This window comes from Mus pahari, chromosome 9 (assembly GCF_900095145.1).
Source record: "Mus pahari chromosome 9, PAHARI_EIJ_v1.1, whole genome shotgun sequence".
Lineage (NCBI taxonomy): Eukaryota > Metazoa > Chordata > Mammalia > Rodentia > Muridae > Mus > Mus pahari.
In genome coordinates, this window is record NC_034598.1 from 60,227,176 (window position 1) to 60,246,998 (window position 19,823).

A 19,823-nucleotide genomic window follows, 5' to 3' on the forward strand; every position below is an offset into this window, starting at 1 on the left:
AGAAATCCGCCTGCCTCTGCCTCCCAAGTGCTGGGATTAAAGGCGTGCGCCACCACGCCCGGCCTCTCATGCCATTCTTAAAAGGCATCTACTTTTCATCTCTATCACCGCTCCAGCTCTCCATTCACCACTCAGAGTTGGCTGTGGGGCAGGAAGTTTCTCTTCTGTGTTGTTTTCAAGCTTAATATTGATCATCACAAGGGTGACTGTCCTACTTTCACACACTGGATGGCTGCTGCAGTTTTAAAAAATGAAAACAAAGTGGTAGGATATGGAAAAAAAAAACTAGAATTCTTGTAGAAAATTGCCTATTGACTGCTTGGGAATTACAAGCAAGATTAACATGGGGTTTAGTAATACTCCAAAGGATTGAAAACAGTCTAAACTACATATCATCATTGTTCGTGATAGACAAAATGTGGAACTAATACACAATGCTTGTTCTTTCGTACGGAGATCTAGGATCATAGAGCTGTTGTGTTTATGAAGTGATATTGATTAAGTGAAGTTGTGATGGTCAGCTCTGCTCAGAGGCACGGTCTCTAGGATGCCACCCCCGGTCCACGTACCTGTCTACACGAAGCTGGCAGACAATACTTAGTGCGTCTACAACTCCTTCTTCTTTCAATTGTTGACAGCCAATGGATGTAGCGATGAAACACCCGGTTCTCCCTATCCCCGCGCTGAATGGGAAAGAAAAGGAACGAGGAGATAAGGAAAGACAGTGAAGTAAGCGTCATTCTCTTAAATGTATGCTTTTAACTTTGAAACTACAAAGACTAATAGCTAATAACTAATAACAGTGATAAAACCGATATGAATCAAGTAGTCAGTTGAGTAGTAGTGACCTAGCCTTGGTAGGCAAAAAATAGATTTTTTTTCATTTAATTATAAGTAGGATGAGTGTGGAGGAAGGAGGTGAAGGGTTGGGAGAATGGTGAGCAGGTATAATTGTTCTAGAAAGTTCTAGAAAGAATACAGCGAGGAATGGGCAGTTGAAGGGAAAGATTTAGACACATTGCAATTGTGACGAACAGTGGGAAAACAAAAAGTCAGAGAGACGTAGGCCCAAAGGACAAAAAAGATGGCGCTGCCACAGGAGCAAGAGGGAATTCTGGGAAGGGGGCTGACTGGGAGGTGCAGTTAGATGCTGCCGCCTAGTGAGTAACTGAAGATTCATTTCTATTTAGGAGAGAGGATGGAAATAGAGGAACGTATTTTCAGGTCATTGACATTGAGATGATCACTGAACAGAAATATTGTGTGTCTTGAGGAACTTATGCGTTTACCTGCTTTAGTTAGCAAATCTATAGTGAGTGTATAGAATCAACTTAACCAACCCTCATTTTTGATCACTATCTTTATGCAAATTTCTCTCAACTTTGTATCTAAAGTCCCCACATTTTACCTATGTGGAACTTTTGATGGTACTATATTTCACATGTTCAATATATTTAAGCAGACACATCTGGGTATCTTTCCCTCAACAGCCTAACCTATCCATCAGCTACAAGGCTTTCTAGCCTAGGAAGTCTTCTTCCACATCTGTACCTCTTTCACCCCAACATCCCATCTGTCATTTTGTTTCTATTTTCTAGCTCAACTGAGCCTTTGGGATGGATACTTTCTTTTGTGTAGAGTATTTGCATCCGTATTCGCATCCTCAGCGTGTCTCCATTTCATGATCACTGGGGGCGCCATGATGCTTTTCAGCTCTCAGAACTTTTCCTGGATTGGCTCATCGTGCAGCTTCTTGGGTCACTGTTCCAGACTAAGGACATCATTTACTCTTTACTCAAGCACTGGTGCTGGTCCCCAGTGGTCAAGCACAACCTCTATCCTATTCATCTTGCTACTAGAAAATCTTAGTGTAACAACGATTAAACTCTGCATCTTTTGTTGTTGTTGTTTGTTCCTACCATATGTGCCTTACTTAATCATAATTATTTCACACATTTAGCATGTTTTTCTTCAGACAAATGTAACTAAAATGGCATTTATAAGGAATGGGTCCGTTTAATCAAAGTGTCCATAAGGACTTTGATTCTCTGAAGAAACAGGATTTGGACCATGTCCTAGGAAGGGCAGGTACTTTGTCTACCATGAATGAGAACATAGATCCCAGGTGAAACAGTAATCTGGGGAAGAATTGATGCAAGCAGAATGCGTGACTTGTGACAGGCAATAGATTAGCTGCAGTGCAGAAGACCGTTTTTGAATAGAAAAGCAGGAAACAGGGCCAGGCAGGGGAACTAAGATCATACCCAGGAGGCTAAGGAGTAGGAACTACATCCCGTATACTTTTAAGAGCATTTAAAAGAATCTGATGGGAACTTTCCAGCAAGAATCTCACATATGCATTCAAACTTGCTCATTAGTGCCAAGGGATTCAGTCATCCCTGTGGTGTATCCACAGAGTCAAGGCTAAGCCCTGCTGCTCCAGGTGATGTGACCCCAGCCAACAGTTTTGAACATGGACTGTACGTCATGCAAACATTTTCAGGACTATCACCTCAGAGAAGCACACAGGCTAGGCCAGAGTGGCCCGAGGGAGAAGGGTATGTGTGTGCAATTAGTCAACTACTTCTAAACTACACGGATGAGGTCATAAGGGTCTGGACTAGGGTGGATGAACAGGAAGTGTGATTACGGGAGAAGCTTTGAAGGGAAAGCCAATCTGCTAACTGATTAGATACTGCGAGTAGAGTTGTAAGAAGGGCCAAAGATAACTGTCAACATTGGATACAGAGTGGAGGGAACAAAGAGGGCCTCATTCTTAGAAGCAGTAATCATAGGAGGCCCTTGATTTTATAGGGGAAGTGCCTCTTTCAGCTTACATATCCTTACTGCTTAATGACTTTGGGTGGGAGATAGCTCTAGTCCTCAACTATGCCCAACTGGTTGTTTCCTCTTTAGCTCCAAGGGTTTAGGATAAAGTCTAATGCTAGAAAGTAGGCTTTAAAAATGCTTTTCTTTTTAAATGAAAACTTTTAATTAATCCACAAAGTTTCAAGACAGAAAGAGAACAAGAGAAATCTAAAATCACATATTTTATCAAGCCCTTTCTTAGGACACTTGGAAAGTTAAACATCAACGTCAATTAATTTGGAAAAATATGGAGCCCCTGGCCCGTCCTGGAAATGCATGTAAGTTACCTACTTTGGTCACCTGAGAAGGAAAGCAAGGGGGAAGGCCAGATATGGGAGGTAAACTTCATGCTAGGCACTAGGAAGAGAACCTCGTGGACTGCCACCTAGGAAGAGAAAGAACCCCGTGGACTGGCACTGCTGTCACCTTATCTGCAAGGTCCCCACACCCTGGGTGTTCTTTGTCTTCCTTAAAATAAATGACCACTCGTCTGTTCCCCACCTCATATAGTAGCTGCTTGTTTTCATGAGCCATCTCTAAAAATGGTTAACTATTTACCAAATCTGCTAAAATATTAAGTGCTGCCAAGACACAGTTCAGGTAGTCTCTTAAAACAACAACAACAGCAGCAACAGCAACAACAACAACAAAAAATCTTAGAGCTATCTGCAGCTCCTAGCATGCCTGTGACCAAGGAGAGAAAAATGAACAAAAACGAGTTTCAAGTCAGATGATGGGGTAAGATCTCACTCAGACGCTTATTTACACCTAGAAATCCGTTTGCTGTCTGCTAAAAAAAAAAATGTCCCCAAAGCTCTCATTCATTTCTGTAACTATCATTTTTGCTAAGTCTTAGGATATTAGTACATTTTAAAATCAATACGTAATTTACTACTAAGTTCCATCCTGGGAGCTAAGCCCGACTTCTGTCTGTTCTGTAGTTACAGAGCAGGCAGCTGCTTGGCAGGACGGTCGGTTCGCGCCTTACCTGCAGTGGACAACCACAGGCCCTCGGCCTTCAGAGGCCAGTCTGTCTTCTTCCACATCCAACATGAGCTGCAGAAGGGGCTGGGCACTGTCTGGAGTCTTGTGATCTGGCCAGGAGGTGTACCAGTAGTGCTTCACATGTTGGGTGTGACTTCCTTGCTGAAAATAGCAACAATCGCCCAATTACTTACTCACTTGTGGAACTAAAAGGCACCTACACTACACGACAGCACTAAGTGCCTCCTCTGGCTCCCTCCTCTTGCTGGCTGCTAACTTCTAGGTAGGAAAAAAAAAATCTAGACACTTTCCAAAAAATACTCTTTCACCTTGAGAACGCTTTACCGAGCACCCTGACCTGACAGGGAGGCTGCACGTCCTCTCTCTCTGAGAATCCAGGTCTGGGTCTGTACCCATCGTAGTGATCTAGTTAAGGTCCTTCTAGAGGCTGTCAGAAATGTTCTCTAAGTGAAAAGTAGCTGAACCCCCAACGTCCTGCAAAGTGAACATCCTTAATGTCCACTTACATGAATTCAATTGCTTTATAGGCTATCAGTGTCGGACAACAAGAAACGTGGATAGCTTGCCTTTGCTCTCGGTCCTATCTAGGTTGCGTACGTTGTATCTGTTAGGGCTTAAGAAAGGAGCAAGGTAACCCCTGCCCTCACTCACTGTGAAGACAGCAACAGCTCATGATCTCACCTTTAAGACGAGGTTGCGGATGGTGTAGTTATCACATTCGTTCACACCGATGACCAGAACCTCAACCTTGCCGTAAATCCCTCTCTTTTCTGGCCAGTAGAGCACACATTTCTGTGGGGGAAAGAGCAGCAAAGCTTTGTAGCCCTCTTCTTTCAAAGGTATCCATTTTTTCCCATTTAATTAAAGTAATTCAAAAGTCAGCTTTATTATTCTGTAAAGATCCAAAGATGAGGTGAACTCTGTGATGTGTAGACCAGACTGTAATAAAATTTGTGTTTTATAAGTGTTTGTCACACTTTCTGAGTAACTCCATACCAGTCATAATGACAGGCAAAATTTCCCCAGACTAATGAGAGTTTAAGGATTTTTAACCTCAATAACTAACCGGAATAAGACATGTTTTCTCCCACAGCAGTAGAGCCAAGCACCAAATCCTGCCACTTCAAACCAACATGTCTAACAGGAATGTTTGTAACATGTTAGATGCCCACAGAACGAAGATCCCCTGGCATGAAAGGCAGACGTAGCATTATCCTTTGTCAGGTCTGATGATGTTTCTCACGTATGAGACTTCCTGACATTAATGTGGGACACAATTGTGACTGACATGTTTTTTATAATGGATCCTCTGTAAGGGACTTAATAGGACCAATAATAATGATATTGGAAACAGAAGGGCATAACACGGTGGTTAAAGTGCAGACTTTGGACTCTGAGGACCTAGATCCAAATTTTAGTTCTACTATAAGCAGGACAGTTGAATTCTCTGGACAGTTTCCCCATGACTTCATACATGCTAAGTACGTGGGACAAAGCTCGGCATACAGTAAGCAGTTAAAACACGTCACTGTTACTATGTTTTGATTCATTATTACATGTTTATTTTGCGTTATGTGTGTATGCATGTGAGGTGTACACATGCCATGGCTCATGTGTGGATGTCAGTGGTGGGAGGCAAGCGCTCTACCAGCTCACTCTTCTTACCAGCTGTCGTTGCTACGCTTTGTAAAAAATGATGCTTATGCTTACTCGGTGTACTTGTGTGCATGTGCCTACACATAGGTGCACTCACAGAAGTGTGGGTGCCAGTGAAGTCCAGACGAGGACGTCCAATTCACTGGAGCTTGAGTTATAGGCATGTCACCTAATGTGAGTGCTGGAAACTGAGCTCTGGTCCTCTGGAAGAACGGCACACGCCTTTAACCATTGAGCCATCTCTCTGTCCCCCTTGTTTCTATGCTCCTTTAACCACTGAGCCATCTCTCTGTCCCCTTGTTTCTATGCGCCTTTAACCCTTGAGCCATCTCTCTGTCCCCCTTGTTTCTATGCTCCTTTAACCACTGAGCCATCTCTCTGTCCCCCTTGTTTCTATGATCCTGAGTGATAATTCCCCAAACATATACACATTTATGTAGAAATTCTTTTTTACCTATTACCATCATTTAGGGTCTTATATACCTTGGATATTTGATGCTTCACATGTATAGTGAAGCTGTATGGATATTTGAAGAAACCTAGAAACAGACACATTCGAAATTCCAGCAAAGTGTTCATAAGTTTGCAGAATTAAAGGGAAGACACACACTATGTGAGAAACACACCTCGGGGCCTTATCGTGCCAGTGACATTCAAGTGCCAGGAAGAAAACCTGCCATCAGGTGCAGTGGCTTCTCTCACCTGCTATAATAAACTCACAAGTCTTCACATTTTTTTAAAAAAGATTTATTTATTATTATTTGTAAGTACACTGTAGCTGTCTTCAGACACACCAGAAGAGGGCATCAGATCTCATTATGGATGGTTGTGAGCCACCATGTGGTTGCTGGGATTTGAACTTAGGACCTTCAGAAGAGCAGTCAATGCTCTTAACTGCGGAGTCATTTCTCCAGCCCCAAGTCTTCACATTTCTACCCTTTGCAGTGAAGTGGAGACCATCTCAGTTAGGCTTGTTTCCTGACTACCTCACAACTTATATAAGCCCATTTATACTATTTTACGTCTGTCACGTGGCTAGTTATTTGTCCTCAGTTTCATACATCTGAGTTCCTGCAAGTCCAGGTGGCGAAATTCCCATGCCTCTTTCCCAGAGATCCTCTCTGCCAAATGTCCCACCTTCTCATCCTGCCGCAGCTTATTGGCCATCTGACTTTAACTGACAGGTGATGCTTCCACACAGCACACAGGAGATTATTCCCTACAACTCTCAATACTCAGAAGGCCAAGGGAAGATGTTTGTGAATTTGAGGCTAGCCTGGGCTACCTAGGGGTATCCTGACTCAAAAGACTAAAACAAACAGAACAAGTAGAAGACATAACCAAACCAAGAACCTCTCACTGCAACACATTTCTCTAAGACGGCCTGTGTCCCCCACATCATTCTATCATAGGAAAACCATATGTAACTTTTTAAATCTTCTTGGTTTACCGAATGCATACTTTTTTTTGTGATGTACATCCTTGTGTACAATGTTTATGTTCCTCTTTTGTGACTCTCAATTTCTGAAATTTCATTGAGCAGTTGGGCAAGTTCTTTTATGCTTGTGGCTTTTTCTATAGTATTCTTAACTGTAATGTGTTTCTTCAAAACTTTATTGTCTTTTTAGTCAGGTAATTTCATATCTGTGAATATCTTGATGACACATTAGTTAGAAATGTGGTCAAAAAAATCAGAGCAACTTAAATATCTATTCATAACTAAATAACTGCATGAGTTTGGATATATCCACACACTAGGATTTTAGTAGTTGTTAAAAGCAATGCTTTGATGAATTATGACAAAGAGCATGCTCATGATGTTGAAAGTATAACACAGAGTGGGATACAGACACCCTCTTCTCTTTATGTCAGTTCTAAGCCTTCCCGTGTCTTCTCTTAGCATGCATCCCATTTCCATCTCTTGCCCATACAGAGTTCTAGAACTGTCATTCCAAGTACCAGTTTCTGGTACTCCCCGAACTTCATACTTGAAATGCAAAGTTCATTTTCTCCCCTCATAATTTCCTCTCATTTCCCTAATCTGGGCTCACACCACCACCACCCACCAGCGTTCTAAACCTGACTCTTTATCTTTCTCACCTTCAATCAAGACAAAGTCCTGTGGCTCTCAGCTCTGGAACACCTTCTACCTCCATTTCTCAAGACTCTGACCCTGCCTCAGTTCAGTGCCTCAATATTTCTTGTCCACACTATTGCTGCAGCTTTCTACCTTGCTTCTCTCCGAGTTTTCCAAATCCAAACCCTAGATCCTCTGTCAACTGTGTCCCGAATGTGCATACTACATTGGCACTCTGCATTAAAAAGATCCTCCCGGATTCACCATAGTCTGTATGAAGAAACCCAAAGATTTTAATAGAACTTTGGATCCTCATGGCAAACGCCCCTTCGGTCTGTTTCCTGACTTTCCGGTTTCCCACTGTGCTCCGGGCTTACTAGATTGCTCACATCGGGCAAGCCATGTGCTGTTGCTCGGCTGGACCATCCTCCCAGCCCTAGCCAGGCTCCTGGGGAAGATATTATACTTCAGGCACGGTGTTAACTTTTGGACCAAAATATTTAATTGAAATGAATGTTTTGTATAATTTTGTCAGCCAGAGAAGGAAAGGAAATGAAAGATGGGAAGTTAACATGTGACCCCTCTATGGGTCACTGACGTTAAACTGTTTGCCATGGCTGGATAAGCGAACTTATCAACAACAATAGCGTGCACACGTAAAACTCAAGTCACTCTGGTAACTCTGACGAAAGTGTGTGGGGGTACAGAAAGAGACATGCCTCGTTTAAATACTGGAAAGAAGTATTATACGAGGCTAAGCCATCAGGGAACTCACTCCAGCAAAGATCAATTCTGCATGGCATTGCTTTCTGTGACCAGTAGGAGGCTGTTTATCTTCTAGCGCTCCTTCCTTCTGTGGGCTGCTACTATATCAGTAGGTATGCCTGTGGCTATGGGCTCCCCCCATTAGCCAAGTCTGATTAGAACATGACTCCTATCCCATGCTAACTTGCAGGCTCTACCTAATGACGTCTTCCCTCCGAGAAGTTTTGCCATCTAGCATGTGCTAAGTCTATCCCAGGGAAGGTCAGTCGCCCCTCACTCCAACTCCACGGTTGTGGTGATGCTCCTACTGCACTTACACACTCAGTACACCACGGCAGAGCCACTGACATCAGACAGGGCTCAGCTCGGGACTCCGTGTGCTCCGCGGGGCCGTGGACATTTCCTGCTTTTCTCTCCCAGTTCAAGAGGGAGCTACACTGAGTGACGTTCAGAGCTGTCTGAGAACTTTGTTTGACTCACAGGGAGATTGTAAGCATTTTCTTTTCTGAGACAAGGTTGCACTATACAGCTTGAGGGGACCTTGACCTTGTGATCCTTTTCAAGGGCTGAGACTATAGGCAGGACTCATCACAGTAAATTTAAACAGAACTCTCTGTCTGCCATTTTGTCTTCCCCTCCCCCTCCCCTCCCCCTATTCCTCCTTCCCTCCCTCCCTCCCTTCTCTCTCTCTTCCTCTTTTTCTTTCTTCCTTCTGCTCTTTCTTTTCTTTCTCCTCTTTCTGTCTGTCTTTCTGTATTTCTCTTTCTTTCTTTCTTTCTTTCCCTTTCTCTCCCTCCTTCCCTCTCTCCCGCCTTCCTTTCTTTCTTCCTAGGTCCTGCATCCCCAGGGTCTACACATTCTAAGCAATCACTCCCACACTGAGCTACATCTATACTCTCCATCACCTGCCTGTTTTGATCCTTTGATTACAGTTATACTCTCTAGGAATACAGTAATTCATGTTAAAAGAATTTGAGCCCTGTTTTCAGTATTATTTTATTACATAAGTAATTCTCTTCATTTCATTTAAAAAAAAAATGAAAGAACTCAAAATTGCCTGCAGCCTAGGTCTCTTTCATTATAAGAACTTCTTTTTCAGTTCTAGATTTTTTTATTATTATTTATTTGTTTATGCCCACATTGTAAAAAAGAAAAGATTATTGGGATTACTAAAAAGAAGATGGTGATCATGCACTCCTGTATTTGTTAGAAAGTAAACAGTTATAAACATATGAAGCGTGGGAACTTCTAAAGATACGTCCGCCTCTGCATTCTCTGGAGGAAATGAGTTTTGTCTATTTTAAACAATGACACCGAACACAATTGAGAGCTGGCCAGTGTTCAGTAACCAGCATCTTCCTGGGGCTGTGGACTTGCAGCATATTCCTCTAAAGCAGGCTTCTCGGTGTTATGCTGCTCTGTAAAACATTAGTGTTTCCTATATGATATTACATGTGTGTCCCTGAGGAGCCTGGGCATGAAGGAGTTTTATTTTAATCCAACAGTGAAGGAATGGCTAAAAACATGTCATGTACTTTTGGAATTATGACTGCCTACAGGAAATAAACAAGTAGCAGATTACACAGCAAATATATAACACATTCAATTTTCATGTCCCTGGGAGTGTATCTCAAGTATTAAAAGAGGATAAGAGACCAAATGGTAAAAACAACAACAACACCCAATAAAGTACATCTCCATGTGAATTTTGCAGCCAAAGAGAAAAACAAAATCCTCAACAACAATTCAGTGTGAGAATTATTTTTGAAAAGGCATCCTGGCTTACCCCAGATCCACACAGTTCTCCTGTGGGCACAGTGGAATCTGAGAACGGTACCAAAAAATTAAACTTGAAAGGAGGTTCTCTCTTGCAGGCACAGGGTGGAGAGAGAGCCTGTGCATCCTCAGGGGAGGAACACTGTAGCACTTTACAGTAGGAGCCTGGGCAGTTCTGGGAGAATGGCAGCCATGGTGTTGGGGTTAATGAAGGGCAGCCATTCACTGGGTCTTTGATACAGTCCCAGTTGCTCATAGTAAGTTTTTCTGAAATGCTTTAGGTAACTACAATGCTTAAAATATGATCTCCCTTAGAGGCAAAGGGGCTGGGGGATGGGGTGGGGGGCATGTGGGCGGGGACTGGGAAGGGGGACAATATTTGAAATGTAAATAAATAAAATAATTAAAAAAAAATGCTCTCTGACTATCAACCTTAGTTCCTGCCCGGAAATGCTGGATTTGGCAGGTGCTAGGGACCTGGAGGAAGATAGCAGCTGGGTAGATACGGTCAGCATAGACCGTACAAATCTGTGGGATATTCAAAGACTAAAAGGAACAAATCACAGCATATGAATGTGTTCTAAGACACCAATCATATCATGAGAATTGTTTATACATTTGTAATTTCTGTTACTAGGTCTTGTACATGATTGTCCAGGGTTTTATCTCTACCCCCATGACTTATGTTGCTGGCTTAATATTTTTTATTACTTTGGAGTCCTTTTAAAAGTATTTTATTTGGTATGTCTCTGTGTGTGTACATATGTGTGTGTATGTGTGTGTGTGTGTGTGTGTGTGTATGTCAGTGTGGGCATGCACATATGGAGGTCAGAGGACAACCTTTGGGAATCAGTGCTCTCTTGCACTGTGGATTCTGGGGAATAGATTCAGGATATTAGGATCCACCCCCATCCCCACAGGTATCTTGCCTGACCAGGAGTCTTTTTTTTTTTTCCTGCATTAAGCTTCTCTATTCAGTACCTCTTACATAGGTCTTTTGACATAAGTCTGTTGGCCCTGTGCTCTCTTCAGTCTTTGTGTGAAATGTTTCCCACCTTTAAACCTAACTGATACATTTGTTGGTCTTGGAGTTGTCAGTGTTCTCTGGAGTAGTTGTGTGTCTGTCTATCCATCCATCCATCCACCCACCCATCCATTCATCCACCCATCCACTAGCCCATCCATCCATCCATCCATCCATCCATCCATCCATCCATCCATCCATGTCCATTTGTCTGTCTGTCTGTCTCTGTGTGTCCTTGATGCTACTGGGAAGTTATGCTAGTTCCCCTGGCTGTGAACGTCATCTCATTGGTGCCTTCCAGCTCTGTGGATGTATTGGCTGTTGATTTTTTTTTCTCATCCAGCCTGAGATATATTGTACATTTTCAAGTACGAGACTTGAGTCTTTCATGAGCTGTTACTCACACGCTATGATTTCTACAAATATTACTGTTCTTTCACACTGCTTTCCTCTTCTAATGCAGCAATTAAATGCATCTGTGACATTAAGCTTACCCTCCGAGCCCCATGTTTTTATCTTGAGTAATTTCTTTAGTTTTACTTTCTAATTTACCAATTATTTATTCACCTGCATCTTAACTTATAAACCTGGCTAGGGAGGTCTTTAGTGTCTTATGTTTATTTACTTCTGCGCCTTTTAGTTGGTTTGACTGCAAATCTTCATAGTCTCTCTCTCTCTCTCTCTCTCTCTCTCTCTCTCTCTCTCTCTCTGTGTGTGTGTGTACTAACAAGTTACTTTCTCAGAAATTTGTTTTGTGCTTTACATGCCACCTTATTTTAGTAAATCCTACATTTTTAATTTCTAGTATTTTAACTTCTTGTGGATGTATTTCTGGTTGTTCTAATTTTTCTTATTTATTTATTTGTTTTATTTACTTGTGCGTCTCATAATTTTGACTTGTGAGTGCATGTTTGGTTCCTTTTTAGTTTCTGGAAGTTCTATGAGGTATATGTGTAGATCTAGAATGGACCCACACATAGTGGATACACACACACACACACACACACACACACACACACACACACACGCGTGCGCAATAGATTCTCTATTACCAAGTTGTTGCTTTTGTTTTTATAAAGTGCATAGAACGATGCTATCCAGGCCATGCTGATTGCTCCTCCTGGCATTTTCTGGTTTTTAAGGTCTGAGCTTCCCCAGTTTTGAATAATCAATGGATGTTTTTTAATCAAAACAAGAAAGCCAGATTTGGACAAATTCACTTGCTCTCAGAGTCTTATTTCTGCAGACAGACTGATTCACCTGTGTGGCTCACTTAGGCTTTTCCTATGTTGCATCCCTTACAGGAGCTCGCACTGTAATTTCCGGCTCCTGTAAGCTCAGATTTGTCTCTCAATCCTGCAGGTCACTAACACATAAGCGATTAGTACTTCTCTGGTTTACAGCTCTCATTAAATTTTTGGAAATTCCTTTAGGTTTTTAGAGTTTTGCTCTGTGTGCCCATAGTTTGCCCAGTATGCTTGGGTCGTAGTGGAACCAGCTACCATATTATATAAATTCTCTACATCCACATATGTGCACATTTAGAGGATACACCTTTGAAACTTGAAGAATCCTTTCTACCACAAAGCTGAAGATGTGCCTTAACCAACTGTTCACGAATTGCCAGTGAGTTAATGTGTCAACAGACTGTATGCACAAAGGTCGAGACGATCGGTTGGGTTTATTTCTACTGTGCCATCCTAGGCTTCATATGGGATGCACAGAAACATTAAGGGTAGCACATAGAGCTTTACTTGTTGGTAAAAACATACTATTTTCTAGGGCATAGTTCATTTATTATAGCAAAAATGGAAGAAAACAGCAAACTTTTAAAAGTTTTTAAGTTTTGTGGGCTTGGACTCTCTCAAGTAGTTGCAAAAGTATGTGTGTGAACTTACAACTCAGAAAAAGAAAAAATAAAAAAAGAGAGAAATCTGAGTTTTCCTAAATGGTGTAATAATTTTGACAAGAAAACAAACATTAACAGAAGTCAAGGTATCAGTTATTTCAGCAAGACGGCCAACACACATAGCAGCACCGGGGATGGCGGCCTTCAGGAACTGCTCAAGTTGTGAAATAAGAGACTAAGTCATTCTGCAAGGTAAATCCTCAGAAAAGATGGCCAGTGTGGAAACAAACCTACCTTTGTCTGGATTTTGGATTGTAGAGTATCTTGTGTATTGTTTGGCTATATCACCTGTCAATTAGAAAGTCTACAGCCTATGGTTTAGACAGGAAATAGATGTGGGACATCCGGGAGGCAGAAAGGATTCTGGGAAGAGTCACCTGGGAAGATGTGAGGAGATGGATCCATGGCAACCAGCTATGTGGTAAAATGTAGGTTAAAATAATGGGGTTGTTTTAGTTATGATTCTATCAGAGATGAGCCTGGCTATATGACCAAGGTATCTGTAATTATATTTTGAATCTGGGTCTTCTTTCTGGGAGCACAGGGCTGGGAGGAAGAACTGGGCCACAGCTTTAACACTGAATTTCTTGCTCTAAGGATATTAGAAAAGTTGTTTGATTTTTATTACTTCTCTCCACTGTTTCTTTCAGCCTCATTTTCCTAAGAAGTCCCTACTTGCCCCCCTCCCCCCATTTCGTGTTGTCACCACCCCTCCCTCATTCCACTGCCCAGCACAGGCCAATCCCTTATTCTGGTCTGGTTAGCATCCAGCAGCACCCATCTCTTCCACTACGCAGTTATTAACAGATTTATTGTGTTTCTCCCACTAGGAAGTTAAAATTACCCATAGAAGTGAGCTTCATTATTTACTGATACATACAAGTGCCACTAACCCAAATTGTACCTGCTAATAAATAAAAATTACCTGTTTTGTAATAATTTTTATTTCCTTTCCCTTTATGTTTTTTATCGAGAGATATGTGTGCAAATTAGATACACGGATACCATATATGTTAACTTGCCTGGAGGAAGGTTGTCACTCCTGGACCAGTACCGATTATCATTTGCTGGAGGTGTAAAGTGACCTTGTCATTTGATGCCTTTGCCTATCTTATATAAACATTTTGTAAGTACATCTCATTTGGTCCACATCTCTCCTATGATAGAAGTAACGCGTAGAACACTCAGGGCCGGGATAAGCTTCGTACCTCATTTTTCTCTTTGAGTTTCGTGATCATCACAATCACGGGACTGTCTTCTTGCCAAACCATCTGCCAGAAGTCATTCACAGTGTTGATCATGGGGCCCTGGGTGGCAATGAAGGCTTTCTCCTTACCACTATAGCCCTATTTGGAGTAAAGAGACAAACATATTGGCTTATGTTCATAGATTGTAGTGGACATTTGGGGGGGTGATCTTCAAAATAATGGAGGTATGGAAGTTCAGAAGCAGCTTCCTTGATCCTAGCCCCACCAGGCATATACATGATATTTCCCAGAAAATCCAGCTTGCCATTGGGTGCTAAGGGTTGCAAAGTTCAGTCCCATAAGAGCATTCACATGTGGCTTGTACTCAGGGACTCACAGCCAAGGAGGGAACACTCAGGGCGAAACACTTACTGCCAGTATGGGTGAGACTATAACGTATATACATGAAACACTCGCGGCCAAATTAAAGCACACTTTATTCTGAGGAAAGGAGAGAGATTCAAAGCTGGGGGGGGGGGGCGCATTTCTTAGGGGGGAAAAAGGTAAAAGCAACCATTCCAAATTGTGAGTCAGCCTGCTAACCAGAGAAGTGTATGGTCACTTACCCGGATATAGTTAGCATTTATGTAAGTACTCAGTGAATCAGTTATATTTTTTGGTCTTAAGCACACCCTGCTGAGGGGATCTGAGGAGGAAGACAGAGAGAACACATTGAGTAGATTTACTTCAAAAAAAAAAAAAAAAATCTCCAGAGCAACCACGCGCAGCTAAGAGAAGTGTGCAAGTTCAAGGCTATTCACCCAGTGTCTGCGGGTGTCCGTCTCTTGACCTGTCTGTGACATCTGGTGCCCTCATTGACCCCTGATTCTGACGTAGGTCACCACATCTTTAAACGGAGCTCTGATTCTTGACTCTTCTCTCACCTGGACCCTTCTCTTTCTCTTTAGATTTGACGTTTACAACCCTGCTTTTCTCCGGTTCCTTCAGAGAAGCATCAGGCTGCCCTCTCCCATTTGTAAATGAGAGCGATCTGTGTGACTTTATGGTCCTGGGAGTACAAGCGGAGGCTGTGATCTTCTGCTTTGCACTTCCTGCTGCTGCCTGAATCCCATGGGAAGACGGCAGGGTCTTCACCAGACACGAAGGTTTGGATGCACAACATGGCTAAGCTACCAGATAGATCTGGGAAGCTTTTTCCTGAGTTGTCAAGACAGCTTACTTCAAACACTGATATTTTAGTATATTTAATATATACGTACATATATGAAGTTTCTTTTAGTAAGCAATAATATTGTCAGAAACCAGTTTCATGTAGCTGTGTTCTGCATGACTATAATTTGTGAATATTTAAAAAAGAAACCAAAAGCTTAAGGCGGGGTCTTCACATCCAATAAAAAACAAGTCCTTCAAAGACAAAAAAAAAAAAAAAAAAGCAGTGTAGGAAGAAGTATTCCTTTCAGTTTAAAATGAAGACCAAATGGCTCTATGGCTTGGTCACACAGATACCTACGGGATCACATTGGGCTGGCCAACCCTAAATTGCTCAATGTACTAATTTCTCCTCTTCTGCCCAGTCATAAACACACAGTCTAGAACTGGGAGAAATTGCTTTTAGCTATCATGCATAGCCACTGACCATGCGAAGCCATCAGCTGCACGAAGATATTGAATACTTGAAAAGAAGCTACTAGAAACTGAGGAATTAAAGTTTTAATTTCATTTAATTTTATATTTTAACTTGGGACTTACTTTGCTGTAAATGGCTAATGGTTGCTCTTTTACATAGTAGAGTCCTGAAGGATGATTTCCAAACTCTACTCATGGGAGTGCAGCAGTCTTTAATTATCTATACCCACAGCCTCATTGCCAGCTACATCCTCATCTACACCATCTCTGATCAAGCTTCGGCATCAAGGGCGCGCTCTTGTAGATTTTACACATTTGCACGCCGCACTGTCTCCTCTGCCTATGATATGTGATAGTTCCTCCCTCCTCAGGGCTCAGGGCTGCAAATGCACCTTTCAGAAGGTCTGGTCTGCTCCGGGAAAATGAAGCATCCACTTCTTGGTCTGGTTCCCTTGACGTTTATATTAGTACCTGTCACTTTATTAGTACCTGTCTTAAGTGCTGACATTTCTGCCTGTCCTCCATGGGTTGTGGCAAGACCCTTGAGGTCAGAGGCCACATTTGACTCATTTCTACACCCTTCACGAGTTCTATTTGATATGTGGTTCTCCTCAAGGAGTTTAATTCTAGAATTAGTTCCCATTGTGAATAGTTCAAATGTTACTTTTGATTTTCTCAGTTTTATTTCCTTAGCAAACAAGACAAGAGAGGGCACCTCCTAAACATTATTGAACAGAATCATAGATTTCTTGTACCACGTCTATGTTTATGAGTCTATCCCAATTTCACTAAAATACCCACTGTGATCTCGAGTTCTCTGTTTACCAGATGCAATGAAACTGGATCAATATTTTAAGAGACATAAAATACACTTTATCAAAGGTGACTGTATGCTTAGGATTTTTCCTTTCAGGCAGAAATACATTCAAGGCTCTATGGAAAGAGAAATGGCAAGATGGGGAAAGGTGTATTCCTGTGGGTCCTGAGCAAAGCTAGTGAGTGAGAATAGGATGGGTAGAGGAAAGGGCATGGCTGGTTACAGAGCCAAGGTGTTCATAACTCATCTTGGACTTTACTGTAAAAGAGACCACATCGTCCAATATGGTAGCCCCTAGCCACCGGAGGCTACTTACATTTAGTTAACTAGAGTAAGACAAAATGTTGAGTACAGTCCTAAGTTACATTACTGGTACTGCAAGGGATCAGTTGCTACAAATTGGCTTTTATATCAGAAATAAAACATTCCTATTGCTGCAGAGAGCTGATATCAGCAAGGTAGAATAGTGATGATTTGTAAGCTCATGTGTAAGGACCACAAGAAAATAAAAAGAGAAAATGGGGCTCTTAGTAGTCTTTTGAAACAGGATTCTTCTCTATATACAGTGTTTACTTATTTTCTGGGATTTTTTTCTAGATAAATTAATGACAGACTCACCATTGCTTATGTAGGAAAGGAAAAATAGAATCTAACATTGGTTATTAATCTATTAGTTAGGACTCTACTAGTGAATTTGCACATTGAATGTCTTCAGTAGATGCAGAGTGTAGTATTGTTGTCCCTGTTTTTTTCCCCTGGGGGTGGAGGATAAAGAAATGATGGGAAAAAGATTAAGCAGCCTCTACACACTAAGATTTTCCTAAGAGTGGGAATAACACCTAACTCTAGCATCTTGTTTTAGCTACAGAAGTTGTTGCTTTAGTGAGTGGTTCACTTGCTTGCGTATCTACCTTATAATAAGCATGTCATATAAATCTCATCTATTTAGTGAGTGGTTCACTTGCGTATCTACCTCGTATACGCATGTCATATAAATCTCACCTATATGGAAAACACTATTGAGAAGTCTTACTACATATTACCATTTTAAGTAGGAAACAGTGGCCAGAGCAAACGGGGCTCTGTAGTTTTGTGTATATCTTGCTTTACATTTATATAAATAACTAAATATATGTTGCATTATTACACATGTCAGCTGTGTGTCACCCCTCCATGCTGGTGCGCGTTGGGCCTTCGCTTGTTCCTTCTGTGATTTGGGAGAGAGCATTTACCTCTAATATTTGTTTACACTGCAAGACAATTTGACCCAAACTTGACTTTTGCCCCTTAATCTACTTCTTAGCCTGTTCTAAGCTAGACACTGCTAGAAATAGCAACAATTCAACCGACTCTTGCTTACCCACAAATCCACAAACCCAGATAGCCTTAGCAGTACATACGTCTATCGACACACTTCCAACCAAAAGGCAATCATGATATTTAAAGTCCCGATCGTTTGCTAATTATCAATTTATATAGCACTTCAATTCTATGATGGCTTAAAGTCCAAAACGAGCCACAGAGAACAGCTTTCTCTGTCATTAAAGTCTTCTCTGATGCTTTGAGCCAAGGGTGTGGCTTGCCTAAACTCTCTGTTCTGAGTTACTGTTTGGGAAACAAGGATGGGAGTTTTTGGACTGCGGATACTTTCCACTGAAAATCCATCATTTGCAACATCAGTTGTCAGCACAGGTATCCTGGACCAAGCCGCCCACCCAGTGCTAGACATGGAAAAGCCGACACAGACGCTGTAGCTGTTGTCTGATATCATCTGTGGCAGGAAACAGAGAAGGCTGGGCTTCGAAGCAACCAGAACAAACCGAAAACTCTTTGAAACCAGAGGACATACGATCATTGTGGTGGGACACTAGTCCTGATTGCTCAATGCTTGGTATATTTTAGAGAAACTTTTAGGGAAGAGAGAGAGATCCTTTGTATTCTCTCCTGATTATTACACCCACAAATAAAAATAAAATATCTTTTGATAATGAACTATGCCTTAAGAAATAGACTTTATGATTCTGATTCATTAAAAGTGCATTTGCCAGAGGGTGACTTTTGCCAGAGGAGGAGGCCCATATACAGCATTGATAGTAATTCTTTAATTATTTGATTTTAATGTGTTTCTATTAATACAAATATGAAAATCTATTTTATACCTTATCAGTAAACTAATAAAATTAATATTATTGAAGGAGTCAATATCTTTTCCTTTTTAAAAATGAACATGTATTAATTATAAAAATGTGTTTCATCATGTCAATTTTTTATGTTTATATAAAGCATATTGATAGTATTGATTTCCCATCAATCTCTCTTGACAGGCATTTGTGTCATTCAGAAACATTTTTAGTTATTATAAACTATAGTACTATTAATATTTTATGTACACTTTTGGTTGAACCTGTCTCATTTCACTGAGTATATGCTTAGGAGTAGTTATTTGGGTCATTTATATTAATAACAACACATAATTTATACAATAACTTTTTTCTGTGGTAAGAGGAATCAAGGCTAAGGTCCTGTGATATTAGGCAAACCCTCTATTATGAGTTGTGACCCCAGCTCCCATCAAGGCTTGGCTGTTGAGGAACTGCAAATTGAGCAGCTACTCTACACTCTTACTAGTGACATTTACAGGTTCTGATTTCTCTGCATCCTTGTCAATGTTTTATCACATCTGTTTATATCATAATGATAACCACGGTGGCTCTGAAGTGCTGTCTCTCTTTGCTTCTGAGCTCTCTAATGGATAATAATACTGGTCACCTTTTATGCTTCTTGGTCATCTATGAAGAGTTTCTATTCAAACAACTTGCCCTGTTTTTAAATGACTTCATTGTGTATGACCGCAGGACTGACCGTCTGGCAATGGATAACCAATTGGAGAGCTCTTCCCTGGGCAAGCCTACTCTTCCTGTTCTCAGCGTTCCATAGTTGCCTGTAGATCTTTGCCTAAGGTTACGACCTCATGAGATTTGTTCCTTCCATGTTAGCATGTCTATTGGTTCTGTACTGATAGTATATAGACGAAACAGGGCATACTTTAGAAATGTGCATGTGTGTGTATGCGCGCACACACACACACACAC

The 19,823-nt window shown here is 41.4% G+C and overlaps 1 protein-coding gene across 2 annotated transcripts in view; it reads right to left on the bottom strand.

The window, feature by feature from the left end:
- Positions 1 to 19,823, bottom strand: part of Ptprr (protein tyrosine phosphatase receptor type R) — a 225,343-nt gene that overhangs the window by 16,739 nt on the left and 188,781 nt on the right. For both annotated transcript variants that reach the window (XM_021204396.2, XM_029542551.1), the window contains 5 exons: positions 14,894 to 14,973; positions 14,289 to 14,426; positions 4,555 to 4,665; positions 3,857 to 4,014; positions 570 to 683 (listed from right to left, as the gene is read on the bottom strand). In XM_021204396.2, coding sequence (XP_021060055.1) covers positions 570 to 683; positions 3,857 to 4,014; positions 4,555 to 4,665; positions 14,289 to 14,426; positions 14,894 to 14,973 — 601 coding nt within the window. The remainder of the gene's footprint in view (positions 1 to 569; positions 684 to 3,856; positions 4,015 to 4,554; positions 4,666 to 14,288; positions 14,427 to 14,893; positions 14,974 to 19,823) is intronic.